Below are 12,500 nucleotides of genomic sequence, written 5' to 3'. Positions count from 1 at the left end.
ATAAACATAATTGTGAACTACACTACACTACACTACACTACACTACACTACACTACACATTCTACTACTATTGACTAAATGTAAATGTAAATGAGTGTTCGTTGGTTAATGCCGAACTGACGTTGCCACCAGTTTGAAGCTGTTGGAACATTTAATATTTTCTTTCCTCTATAAATAAATAGAAAATGATGTCGTTGATAGAATGAAGCACTATTGTCGTAAATTAATTGAATAAAAAATGTACAATAGTGCTAAGTAATGAATTTAAGAGACAGCATCTCTAAGGAAAATAGGATTCAGTGTAATACCCTGGCTGGTTAATAATAGACTTGGGACGAGGGGCAGATATTCTGGTGACATCCAACAAAGTGGTTTGCTAAAGTCATAAACGAAGTCCCTCCACTATATGCTAATGATAGAACTGAAGGTTGTGGGTGATCAGTTCAAAGATAGACCAGAGCATTTGTGCAAACCTTCCCCCCTGTTACAGTTGGAACCTTCTGGTCACATTACTTAAACAAGAACCAACAGACAGGAAGGTCGGAGGGCGTTTAGGGCCGTCAGCAGGGCCGTAAGAGGAAATAGCAGAGCACAGCTGTGTAGAGATTAAGTATTTAGATTAGGAAGCAAAAGACTAAACTCCAAAAACTATAAAGAATTATTAATTAAAAGATAAAGTAGAGAACAAATCAAGACAGTACAAGCACAATGACACTAAAGAGGAGACTAATTGATCACTGTTAAAGGGAAAAACCACAGAGGTTCCTCTCAAATTTGGAGAAAACATATCATTGTTACATAAATAGAATTCTAGTTAATTTAGGAAATAATAGTTAAAGACCATTACCAGCGAGAGACTAAATTAAATAACACAGGATTTAGAAACTTAAAATAAGACAAAGTAAGATTAAAACAAACTGTTATCCTTTCTCCTAAAACATTAATTAGATAATAGAGTTTTGCATCAAACATTATATAAGGAAACTGTGGCCAAAATGATCTAAATCTGAATTATACTATAAGATTTAGATAGTCTAGCACAATCTGGAATGGAACAGTAAAACAGTAAAAAGCATTTAGCAAAGTAGAGTGTGTTCATTTAGTAAAAATGCTAAATACTATGAAATGAAAATGGGTGATCCTGATGTAAACTTTTGAAAGAGGGATTTTGCAAATCTAAATCCCTTTGGCAAAGTGGTGTGCTTGTGCTGTGTTATAACCATTCTGCAATCTGTTAAACAAAAGTATTCACTCATATATTTTGATCAAACAATAACTGTGTAGTCTTTGAAAAAACAGGCCCGAAATAAGTTACTTCACCTCCCTATTTGGAGAGGGAGACAGTCTCCTAGAAGTGGTAAACCAATCACATTGGAGTCCTTGGCATGTGACATCACATCTCAAGGACTCGATCAATGGGGGAGGGGTTGTTCTAGTCCATATATTTACCACAGATCTGAGACCTGAAAAAACCACCACGGAGGCCAGGAGCAGACCACGAGGACGAAACGGAGAAAGCATCTTGAGACGACCCCCAAAACCTACGCTGAAAACTATCCAATCGAGACGTGCTGCAGACGCTGATTAGACATAGAAAAGTTGACAAGAACTTTAAGCTGTTTGGATCTTCCAATAAAACAACGGTCAGAACCGTTTTCACCCGCAGCGCTGTCTCCGCCTCCACGTGATTTCCAGCAGACCATATTTGAATGAACTGTTACTTTAACGGGAAATACAATGAGCAGAGTAAGCTATTCCACTATACATTAGAGAACGAGCATATAGCTATAACATAGAATCATTGAGAAGATACATTACTATCCAAATGGATCCACTTCAGGTGCCAATTCCTTCTACAAAAGTGGACTTTGAGGTTGAGAATGTGTGAAAAACCCTTGAGGGATGTCTTATCAGAACTTAAACCATAATGTTTAATAAGTGTTGCCTCATTGCGAAGCTCTGATCCCCTACTTTCATATCATGTGAAAAATCTAAAATGTCAAATTCAGAAATATGACCCTGAAGTATGTGGCTGGTTTATGCCAGCTAATTCTCTACAGTCAATTTGTTACGCTCATATACTGTATATATTGTCACTTCTCAGATTACATTTTTGACCTTTGACCCCACTGCTTTTGTACAATACCTCCAAACTGCTTGGCATCTACAATTGTTTTATATTTTATATAATCTTTTATTTTATATTTATATTTTTAACCCTAATCCTTAATATCATTCCAGTTTTTGTTGTCCGTTTTGTGTGAACAAATGCCATGACTAATCCCTTATAATAATAATTCAGATTCTGATGGTAAATGGCTGCTTTTTTATATAGCGCTTTTATCCAAAGCGCTTTACAACTTGTTACTCACATTTTACCCATTCACTCACACATTCACGGCGGAGGCAACCATGCAAGGTGCCAACCTGCTCATCGAGAGCATGCAGGGGGTTAAGTGTCTTGCTCAAGGACACATCGACACGCTGCCCGGGAGGAGCGGGAATCAAACCGAGTACCTCCGGATTGCCAGACGACTGCTCTACCTCCCAAGCCACTGTCGCCCCTATAATGATTCAGATTAGAATTCTGCATAAACCACTATCATATATTCACACCCCTCGTCTCATATCCACTCCATATTCAACAGGCCGCCATTTTGCTCTTAAGTTAGGATCCCAACCTGAGCATGGCATAAGAGCAAAATGGCCGCCCTGGGAATATTGTCAATTGCCCATTCCCCCTCCATCTCGCCACAACTCCATCCCTCCATCCACCACTCACTTCTTCAACAGGATCTCAGAGGCTCCTTTGCTGTAGAGACGGAAAGCGCCATCAGGAAGCTTAACCACTGTGCTCATGGACTTACGCACAGAGTTGAATGTATACACCTGAGAGAGAGAGAGAGAGAGAGAGAGAGAGAGAGAGAGAGAGAGAGAGAGAGAGAGAGAGAGAGGGGGGGGGGGGGGGGGGGAAGAGAGGGGTGTTTGAGTATAGTCTTTAAGAAAAATAAGATTATGAAACTATTTCACTTCCAAATGCACTATTCCGAGTCTGGAGAACATTATTGTTTTACCACCCAGCCACTGAAGGCAATTATCAACGATGGTAATGGTTTACTGTACCTTGTAGAACCTCTACCTTGTATATTCATAGTCTATTCTATGACATGTTCTGAGGGTACTCTTCTGATCAGGGTGGAAAATCAACACCAGGCGTGGTAAATGTTATCTGTGGCTGGCATGGGCGGAGTTTATGGGGGTGCAGGGGGTGCATTGCACCCCCTGGTGGCCGGGGGTGAAATTGCTTTAAAAAAAAAAAAAAAAAGAAAAAAATCAAGATTATTTTTATTTTAATAAAATTATAATAATTGTGAGAAACAAATCTGAATTCTATTATGTTTTGTTTTACAATACATTCATTTTATAGTAGTAATCATGTCACATTATAAGGCGAACCTTCTGTAGTGTGGCAGTGAAAGGGTTAACGAGCGGCCAAGCACCAAGCAGCAGCAGCAGAATGCCCCGCGCTATAGATTGTAACGCTTGTACTTAAGCCACTTATTCTGAGATGATAATTAATGTATCTGGATAACCAATGCACGGATTTTGTCGAGGCAGGTAGCGTTATTTCGGGAAAATTGATATCTATAGTCTGGTATATTTTTCGTCCACGAAAAATGGAGGCTGTAATAATTATTATTGCTCGAGAGTCTCTATGAATAATAATAATTAGAGACTCCATTTTTCAAGTCAGTTAAAAATGATCCCCCGTAGTGCTGTGAGTGTGTGTGTGCTGCTGTACTACCTAAATAAAATAAAAAAATTAGGGGTTAGGGCATTGTAAAAACGCTAAAATAATAAAATAAAGGTCAAAAAAATCGCGCGCGCCAGCTGCGCGTGCGCGCGGGTATCGTTCGCCAATGACTCGCACCCCCTGGCGTCAAGTTCAAACTCCGCCTATGGTGGCTGGTGGTGAGTTGTTTCTACTTTGCTGTGGTCAGTTGTTTCTACTTTGCTAGTCACTTTCAATTCTAAAATAAAAATGTTGCTGGTAGAATTATGGAAGTGTCTGGTGAATTTAAGAGTCCATGAAAAAGTTTGTTTTCTGCTCTGATTTCCAAAGGTAAATATGACAGTTGTGAATGGTTTACTACCTTGTAGAGTCTCTATAATGTGAATGGTTCCAAAAAATAATAATAATAAAAATACTAACCTTCATACTGTCCTTTACTATTATGCACTTTGCTATTAACACTTTGGTCGCCAGGCTTATATTCTTAATATACCATCCTCCGCCAGCTCTATTTGTCTATGGGGATGTTTACCTTCTTTGCAGGGCTATAACTTTTTAAATTGTATTGCTAAATTGACATTACTATGGCCCATTCAACGTCAAGTATCTATTGTTCAGGGTGTAGCAACGTTATACTTTTTCATTCACATATTCATACTAAAATACGGTCTAAAGTATAAGTATGTTTTTATCGTTTTCTGCAGCTTTCTCCAGAACGTGATTTATAGCCCCAAATGCATTATATTGATGATCAAATACAGTTTGATAGGAATCTGCGCGAGATAAAAAAATGTCAAATGGACGTGCTTCTAGAAGTTACTACTGATCATCTGATGTTGACCGGATGGGGGGGGGGGGGGTCGTTTATAATTCTGTGGCCAACGTTAGATGATTCATCTAGTGTGGGTGATATGATCATTAGAGCAGTTAGTATCGAACACGTTTAAAAAATAACGCTGAATCTTACCGTAGCTTCCTCATAGCGTTGGGCGATGAGCGTGGAACAGAAATATTCCTATTATGGGATGTAGAAATATGCGATCCATTTCCAGGTTGTATAATAGTATATACGTCCAAATCATGTTGTTTATCGAGTTATTGGTAACGGATTGCTATCCGTTGTGTCTAGCTCGAGTCCTGGGACCATTACCGAGTGATCGGACCGAATTGAAATGAGCACCAGCTTCCATTTCCTGTTTCCGCTCTGGCCGATCCGCCAATCGGCCACCAGATGGCGCTCTTGAACCGTTGGAGAGTTGAGAGGGGATCAACAGTAGATCTCAAGTCTCCGGGGGAGAAATATGATTTCGATCACAGATTTTTTAAATATTGATATCAAAGACGTGGTACGGCGTCTTTGGCAGAATGAGCATGGCGGGGAAAGACGTGCTACGGCGTTTTTGGCGACCATAGTGTTAAGTAATCTTAGTCTAGTAGATAGAGGGGGGTATCATGCACCCCCCGGAAATATAGTTCTAACCAGACTTTCTAGAATGGAAAAAAGGTGAGAAAAATTATAGGCTATGTTAACAAGTTGTCAGAGTGTCCCATGTATCATTTACATGCAAATTAAGGACGCAATTATCAAAAAATTGCTAAAAAATAACAGTTTCATGATTCTCAGCCAATATTGCAGATAACTGAACAAATGAGGTGTCTAGACCCATGTTTTGAGGGTCAAAGATCACAATAACACTATCCCTAGAGTGATCACATGTTTCTATGTAATTTTGCCTATGCAAATCTGTGCCGTCAATACAAAATAATCACATTTTTACTAATTAGTTGAGTAGGAAAGCGGATACTATCATGCACCCCCTGGAAATATATTGTTAACCAGTGTTTCTTGCAATATTGGCTGAGATAGCGACATTCGTTTTTTGACGATGGCGTCATTAATTTGCATATAAATGATACATGGGACGCTCTGACAGATTTTTAACATAGCCTATCATTTTCAAAAAAATAAATCCAATCTAGAAACACTGGTATATGTCCAGGGGATGCATGATAGTATCCGCTTTCCTACTCAACTAATTGGTAAAAATGTGACGGCACAGATTTGCATAGGCAAAATTACATAGAAACATGTGATCACTCTAGGGATAGTGTTATTGTGATCTTTGACCCTCAAAACATGGGTCTAGACACCTAATTTGTTCAGTTATCTGCAATATTGGCTGAGATATATTAAACTGATCTTTTTGTGATTTTTTGATAATCGCGTCCTTAATTTGCATATAAATGATACATGGGACACTCTGATAACTTGTTAACATAGCCTATCATTTCACCTTTTTTCCATTCTAGAAAGTCTGGTTAGAAGTATATTTCCGGGGGGTGCATGATACCCCTATCTACTAGACTATCTACCATGCCTACATGTACTCAAGACTGTAGCACTCAAGTTCAACACTGTTTGACGAACAATCTTACTGACCCGTAGCTGCCAGAGTTTCACCCTTCCTGCTGACTTGTAAGTCGCTTTGGATAAAAGCGTCAGTTAAATGACTAAATGTAAATGTAAAATGTGAATGGTTCCCTACCTTAGAGTCTGTACTTAATGTGAATGGTTCCGCACCTTAGAGTCTGTACTTAATGTGAGTGGTTCCCTACCGTCTCTATTCAGTATCTTCACAACGCCTGCAAGTTACCAGTAACTGCATTTGTCATACCTTGACAACTCATGACAACATTTGAACAGATAAATGATATATATAAATCATCTTCCTGGAATTGGGCTCTCAGTGCAGTAACTAGGAGATGAGAGATGGCGATAGAGCTGTGCTCTTAATGAATGAGGGAGAGGAGAAGTGGAGTGCAGCGTGTGTCAGATTGTGGTTCTGAAATAAGTCCCCAAAGGCACACAGTGATAACCATAATCAATTTGACATCATAATTCATGATGATGAGTTAAGACATGCTTAAGATGAGCTTTCTCTAGGCTTTTGAAAATGTTGGGGAGACCTTGCTGGTCACGGAGCAACAGAGATACAGTAGGCGAGAAAACTACAAACTACAAGCCTTTTTGTCTTTCTCTCTTTTCTCTCAACGCACACATTTCCAAACATGATGACACATATTTCTGGGGGTCCAAACGGCAGGGCAGTCCTACAGTTTTTTTTAAATTTTTTTATTCTATTTATTTTTGGGGTATCTTTTTTTTTATCCACTTTTTCTCCCATTTTCTATTTTTCTCCCATCCCAATTTCGTATCGTCCAATTCAACCCTCCCCTGTCTCGAACGCTGTTTCTTGCCTCCCACAAGCCGGCTGCAATGTGGACTAAGTCCTACATAGCACGAGTCCCCTCCGATACTCGAGGTAACAGCAGTCACATCTTTTCACCTGCGCGGCGCAATCTTTCAGCGTCAGGGGTCTGCGCTTTGGAGGGGCGCCGCCCCCATCGCTTCTTGATTCTACTGCGCAGGCGCACCAACCGACCTGTAGGAGTCGCTGTCCACAACGTCCGATCCCCACCCCTCAGTTTTCCCTCCCCCTAATACTGCCAATTGTATTAGTACGGACGACCAGCCAAACTGAAAACAATGTGGAGCGCTGGGCTCGAACCCAGCGTCTCCAGCATTGGTGGTGAGTGCATTGCCCACTGCACCACCTAGCCGCCCACTATTTTTGGGATTTCTGTATTTTTCACCCATCCCAATTTATTCACTGTCGGCCTGGGGAGGGTGTAGAACCACCACATGCCTCCTCTGATACATGTGGAGTCGCCGGCCGCTTCTTTTCACCCGACAGCGAGGAGTTTCACTGGGGGAGCGTAAAGCGTGCAGAGGTTGTTCACGCTATTTCCTCCAGATCCCCCTCCCCGCTGAACAGGCGCCCCAACCGACCAGTAGGAGTCGCAGTTTTACAACGACCAGGACACATAGCCCACCGGCTTCCCACCCGCTGACACTGCGACTGACCAAGCCGGAGGCACCGCTGACAGCTGGATTCCATCCCAGAGTCCCTGCGGTGGTAGGCGAGTGCTTAGTCCACTGCGCCACCCAGCCGCCCCCTACAGGTCGTTTTTGACAGCGAACACAATGTTGGCGCCTAGGCAGAGCACATAACATATAAATGATTTTCCCTCCAGATAATAACAAGCATATTTAAGTATAAAACGTAAAAGGTACATCATCCCTATTCCCTTCCCGTACCTTACCTACCTAAGCCTGTCTCCCCTTTCTCCCTAGTGTTTTCTCCTGCAGACCCAGCAGATGTCCTCGTGTGTGTGTGTGTGTGTGTGTGTGTGTGTGTGTCTGTCTCCCAGTCCTACACAGCTGTCTGTCGTCTGTCATCTGTCAGCACCCCCAGCTGCTGTCTATTAGTCAGCACCCCCTTGTGTATTCATGTTCCAGCCCCACAGATGTTCTTTGTTCAGACGTCAGTCTGTTTAACAACCTGCTTCATTAAATATACATTGATGGGTTTCACTCATCGTCTGCATCCTGTCTGCACATGCTAGTCTGTACTTAATGTGAGTGGTTCCCTAACTTAGAGTCTGTACTTAATGTGAGTGGCTCCCTAACTTAGAGTCTCTACTGGATGCGAGTGGTTCCCTACCTTGAGTCTCTACTGGATGTGAGTGGCTCCCTACCTTGAGTCTCTACTGGATGTGAGTGGCTCCCTACCTTGAGTCTCTACTGGATGTGAGTGGTTCCCTAACTTAGAGTCTCTACTGGATGTGAGTGGCTCCCTAACTTAGAGTCTCTACTGGATGCGAGTGGTTCCCTACCTTAGAGTCTCTACTGGATGTGAGTGGCTCCCTACCTTAGAGTCTCTACTGGATGTGAGTGGCTCCCTAACTTAGAGTCTCTACTGGATGCGAGTGGTTTCCTAACTTAGAGTCTCTACTGGATGCGAGTGGTTTCCTAACTTAGAGTCTCTACTGGATGCGAGTGGTTCCCTACCTTAGAGTCTCTACTGGATGTGAGTGGCTCCCTAACTTAGAGTCTCTACTGGATGCGAGTGGTTTCCTAACTTAGAGTCTCTACTTAATGTGAGTGGTTCCCTAACTTAGAGTCTCTACTGGATGCGAGTGGTTCCCTAACTTAGAGTCTCTACTGGATGCGAGTGGTTCCCTAACTTAGAGTCTCTACTTGATGCGAGTGGCTCCCTACCTTAGAGTCTCTACTGGATGCGAGTGGTTCCCTAACTTAGAGTCTCTACTGGATGCGAGTGGTTCCCTAACTTAGAGTCTCTACTGGATGCGAGTGGTTCCCTAACTTAGAGTCTCTACTGGATGCGAGTGGCTCCCTACCTTAGAGTCTCTACTGGATGCGAGTGGTTCCCTAACTTAGAGTCTCTACTGGATGCGAGTGGCTCCCTACCTTAGAGTCTCTACTGGATGCGAGTGGTTCCCTACCTTAGAGTCTCTACTGGATGTGAGTGGCTCCCTACCTTAGAGTCTCTGCTGGATGTGAGTGGCTCCCTAACTTAGAGTCTCTACTGGATGTGAGTGGCTCCCTAACTTAGAGTCTCTACTGGATGCGAGTGGTTTCCTAACTTAGAGTCTCTACTTAATGTGAGTGGTTCCCTAACTTAGAGTCTCTACTTAATGTGAGTGGTTCCCTAACTTAGAGTCTGTACTTAATGTGAGTGGCTCCCTACCTTAGAGTCTCTACTGGATGTGAGTGGCTCCCTAACTTAGAGTCTCTACTGGATGCGAGTGGTTCCTTACCTTAGAGTCTCTACTGGATGTGAGTGGTTCCCTACCTTAGAGTCTCTACTGGATGTGAGTGGTTCCTTACCTTAGAGTCTCTACTGGATGCGAGTGGTTCCTTACCTTAGAGTCTCTACTGGATGTGAGTGGTTCCCTACCTTAGAGTCTCTACTGGATGCGAGTGGTTCCCTAACTTAGAGTCTCTACTGGATGTGAGTGGTTCCCTAACTTAGAGTCTCTACTGGATGCGAGTGGTTCCCTAACTTAGAGTCTCTACTGGATGCGAGTGGTTCCTTACCTTAGAGTCTCTACTGGATGCGAGTGGTTCCCTAACTTAGAGTCTCTACTGGATGCGAGTGGCTCCCTAACTTAGAGTCTCTACTGGATGCGAGTGGTTCCCTAACGTAGAGTCTCTACTTAATGTGAGATTTTGAGTATCTACCAATACCGATATTTCCCGATCCGATCAAAAAATATATATATATATATATATATTTAATTTCTTTTTTAAATTATTTTTTTATCCCAATTTCTCACATTACATTCACCCTGAATGTTGACGTTATCCAGGTGAAAAGTTAACTTCATTCAAGCGAGGCATTGCAATCCTTGACATAAATCATTTGATGTTTAATTAAATCAAAGGAAATGCGTTTGTTTTGGCAAAATTCTTCTGCTCTGTGTGACAATAAATAAATGAATGATGATATGCAATTTAAAACCAAAACTAAGGCCTCAGTATGAGTTTAAGACGTGAACATGGTCATGTTTGTTGAATAAAAAAAAAATAAAAAATCCAGATTTAATTTATTTTTTTTTGATCCCGATCTTCGGAAAATCACGGGATCGGATCGGGACATCCCTACTTAATGCGAGTGGATCCCTACCTTGTAGAGTTTCTCCTCCGGGATCTGTTCTCTCACTGTGGCGTAGTCCCGCTGCAGGTCCAGCACAAACCCAAGCAGACCACATTCTGTCTTATTACCAACCTGCTTGGCCAGACCTCCCTCCACATCAGGAGGCTGGGGGAGAGAGAGAGTGGGGAGAGTGGGGAGAGAGAGGGGGAGGAGGAGAGAGAGGGGGGAGGGAGAGAGGGGGGGAGGAGAGAGAGTGGCGAGAGAGGGAGAGAGGGGGGAGGAGGAGAGAGAGAGAGAGAGGGGGAGGTGAAAAGAGGGAGAGAGGGGGGAGGGAGAGAGAGGAGGGAGGAGGAGAGAGAATGGGGAGAGAGAGTGACAGAGATGAGGAGGGAAGAGAGAGAGAGAGAGAGAGAGAGAGAGAGAGAGAGAGAGAGAGAGAGAGAGAGAGAGAGGAGGGGGAGAGAGGGAGAGAGAAGGAGAAATAAGAAGTTGGGGGAGAGAGTGAAGGGAAAAAGTAGAGAGTGAAGGGAAAAAGTAGGAATACGGAGAAGGGAGAAGGGAGGGAGGGAAGGAGGTACAATAACAGGAGGAGGAGGAGCGGAGAAAGAGAGAGCAAAGAATATTGAAGAAGTAATGGTTATGATGATATATTTAGTTCAGAATAAATACTGGTAATAGCTATGATATATCTTCAGTACTGAATAAATACTGTTAAAATGCTATGATATATAGTATCTTCAGTACTGAATAAATACTGTTAAAATGCTATGATATATAGTATCTTCAGTACTGAATAAATACTGTTAAAATGCTATGATATATAGTATCTTTAGTACTGAATAAACACTGTTAAAATGCTATGATATATAGTATCTTCAGTACTGAATAAATACCGTTAAAGCCTATGATATGTCAACAATCTAAATCTAAAATGTACATATGCACACTGCACCGACTGAATGAGACAATCGCCTTTTGCATCAAAGTATCCAAACTGGTGTATCGCCACACTGCTACCCCCCCCCCCTCATTTCCTCCTTCCCTCCCCCATCCCTCCCTCCCTCCCTCCATCCATCCCTCACTCCCTCACCAGGATCTTGGAGGTGTAGGCGCTGTTGATAGCGATGGCGTTGACCAGTAGATCCAGGGTCCTGGCGTTGACCTGACTCGTCTCTGGAACCGCCCTGTGATGGACGTCGCCTAGAAGACAACAACACGGCGTAACTTCAGTCAGCGTTACCGTAACAGTTTTGCACTTTATATGTAAGCATAGCATTTAATATCTTTTAGAGTATGAATTTTGAAAGTCAGTTTGGCAATTTGCATTTTGAGTTTTGCACACAGAAACTCTGATGTGCAAAATGCGTCAAAGCAGTCGTAAAAAACTGGTGAGATGGTGGAGTGGTAGAGATGGTGGAGTGAGATGGAGGAGTGGTAGAGATGGTGGAGTGAGATGGAGGAGTGGTAGAGATGGTGGAGTGAGATGGAGGAGTGGTAGAGATGGTGGAGTGAGATGGTGGAGTGGTAGAGATGGTGGAGTGAGATGGAGGAGTGGTAGAGATGGTGGAGTGAGATGGTGTAGTGGGAGAGATGGTGGAGTGGTAGAGATGGTGGAGTGATAGAGATGGTGGAGTGAGATGGTGGAGTGGTAGAGATGGTGGAATGGTAGAGATGGTGGAGTGAGATAGAGGAGTGAGATAGAGGAGTGGTAGAGATGGAGGAATGGTAGAGATGGTGGAGTGAGATGGTGGAGTGGTAGAGATGGTGGAGTGAGATAGAGGTGTGGTAGAGATGGTGGAGTGAGATAGAGGTGTGGTAGAGAAGGAGGAATGAGATGGTGGAATGGTAGAGATGGTGGAGTGAGATGGTGGAGTGGTAGAGATGGAGGAGTGAGATAGAGGAATGGTAGAGATGGTGGAGTGAGATAGAGGAGTGGTAGAGATGGTGGAGTGAGATGGAGGAGTGAGATGGAGGAGTGAGATAGAGGAGTGGTAGAGATGGTGGAGTGAGATGGAGGAGTGAGATGGAGGAGTGGTAGAGATGGTGGAGTGAGATGGAGGAGTGGTAGAGATGGTGGAGTGAGATGGAGGAGTGGTAGAGATGGAGGAGTGGTAGAGATGGTGGAGTGGTAGAGATGGTGGAGTGGTAGAGATGGAGGAGTGGTAGAGATGGTGGAGTGAGATGGA

General features: G+C 43.0%; 1 protein-coding gene across 1 annotated transcript in view; it reads right to left on the bottom strand.

Moving 5' to 3' along the window:
* atp2b3b (ATPase plasma membrane Ca2+ transporting 3b) overlaps positions 1-12,500 on the bottom strand; it is a gene marked incomplete at both ends in the record, with an annotated part of 98,982 nt that overhangs the window by 43,315 nt on the left and 43,167 nt on the right. Inside the window, 3 exon segments of the mRNA XM_084332704.1 lie at positions 2,783-2,889; positions 10,345-10,479; positions 11,405-11,514. Of these exon segments, the coding sequence (XP_084188830.1) occupies positions 2,783-2,889; positions 10,345-10,479; positions 11,405-11,514 (352 nt within the window).

Source organism: Notolepis coatsorum (genome assembly GCF_963971535.1).
Source record: "Notolepis coatsorum genome assembly, chromosome: 17".
NCBI lineage: Eukaryota > Metazoa > Chordata > Actinopteri > Aulopiformes > Paralepididae > Notolepis > Notolepis coatsorum.
This window is presented reverse-complemented; position numbering and strand designations above follow the sequence as displayed.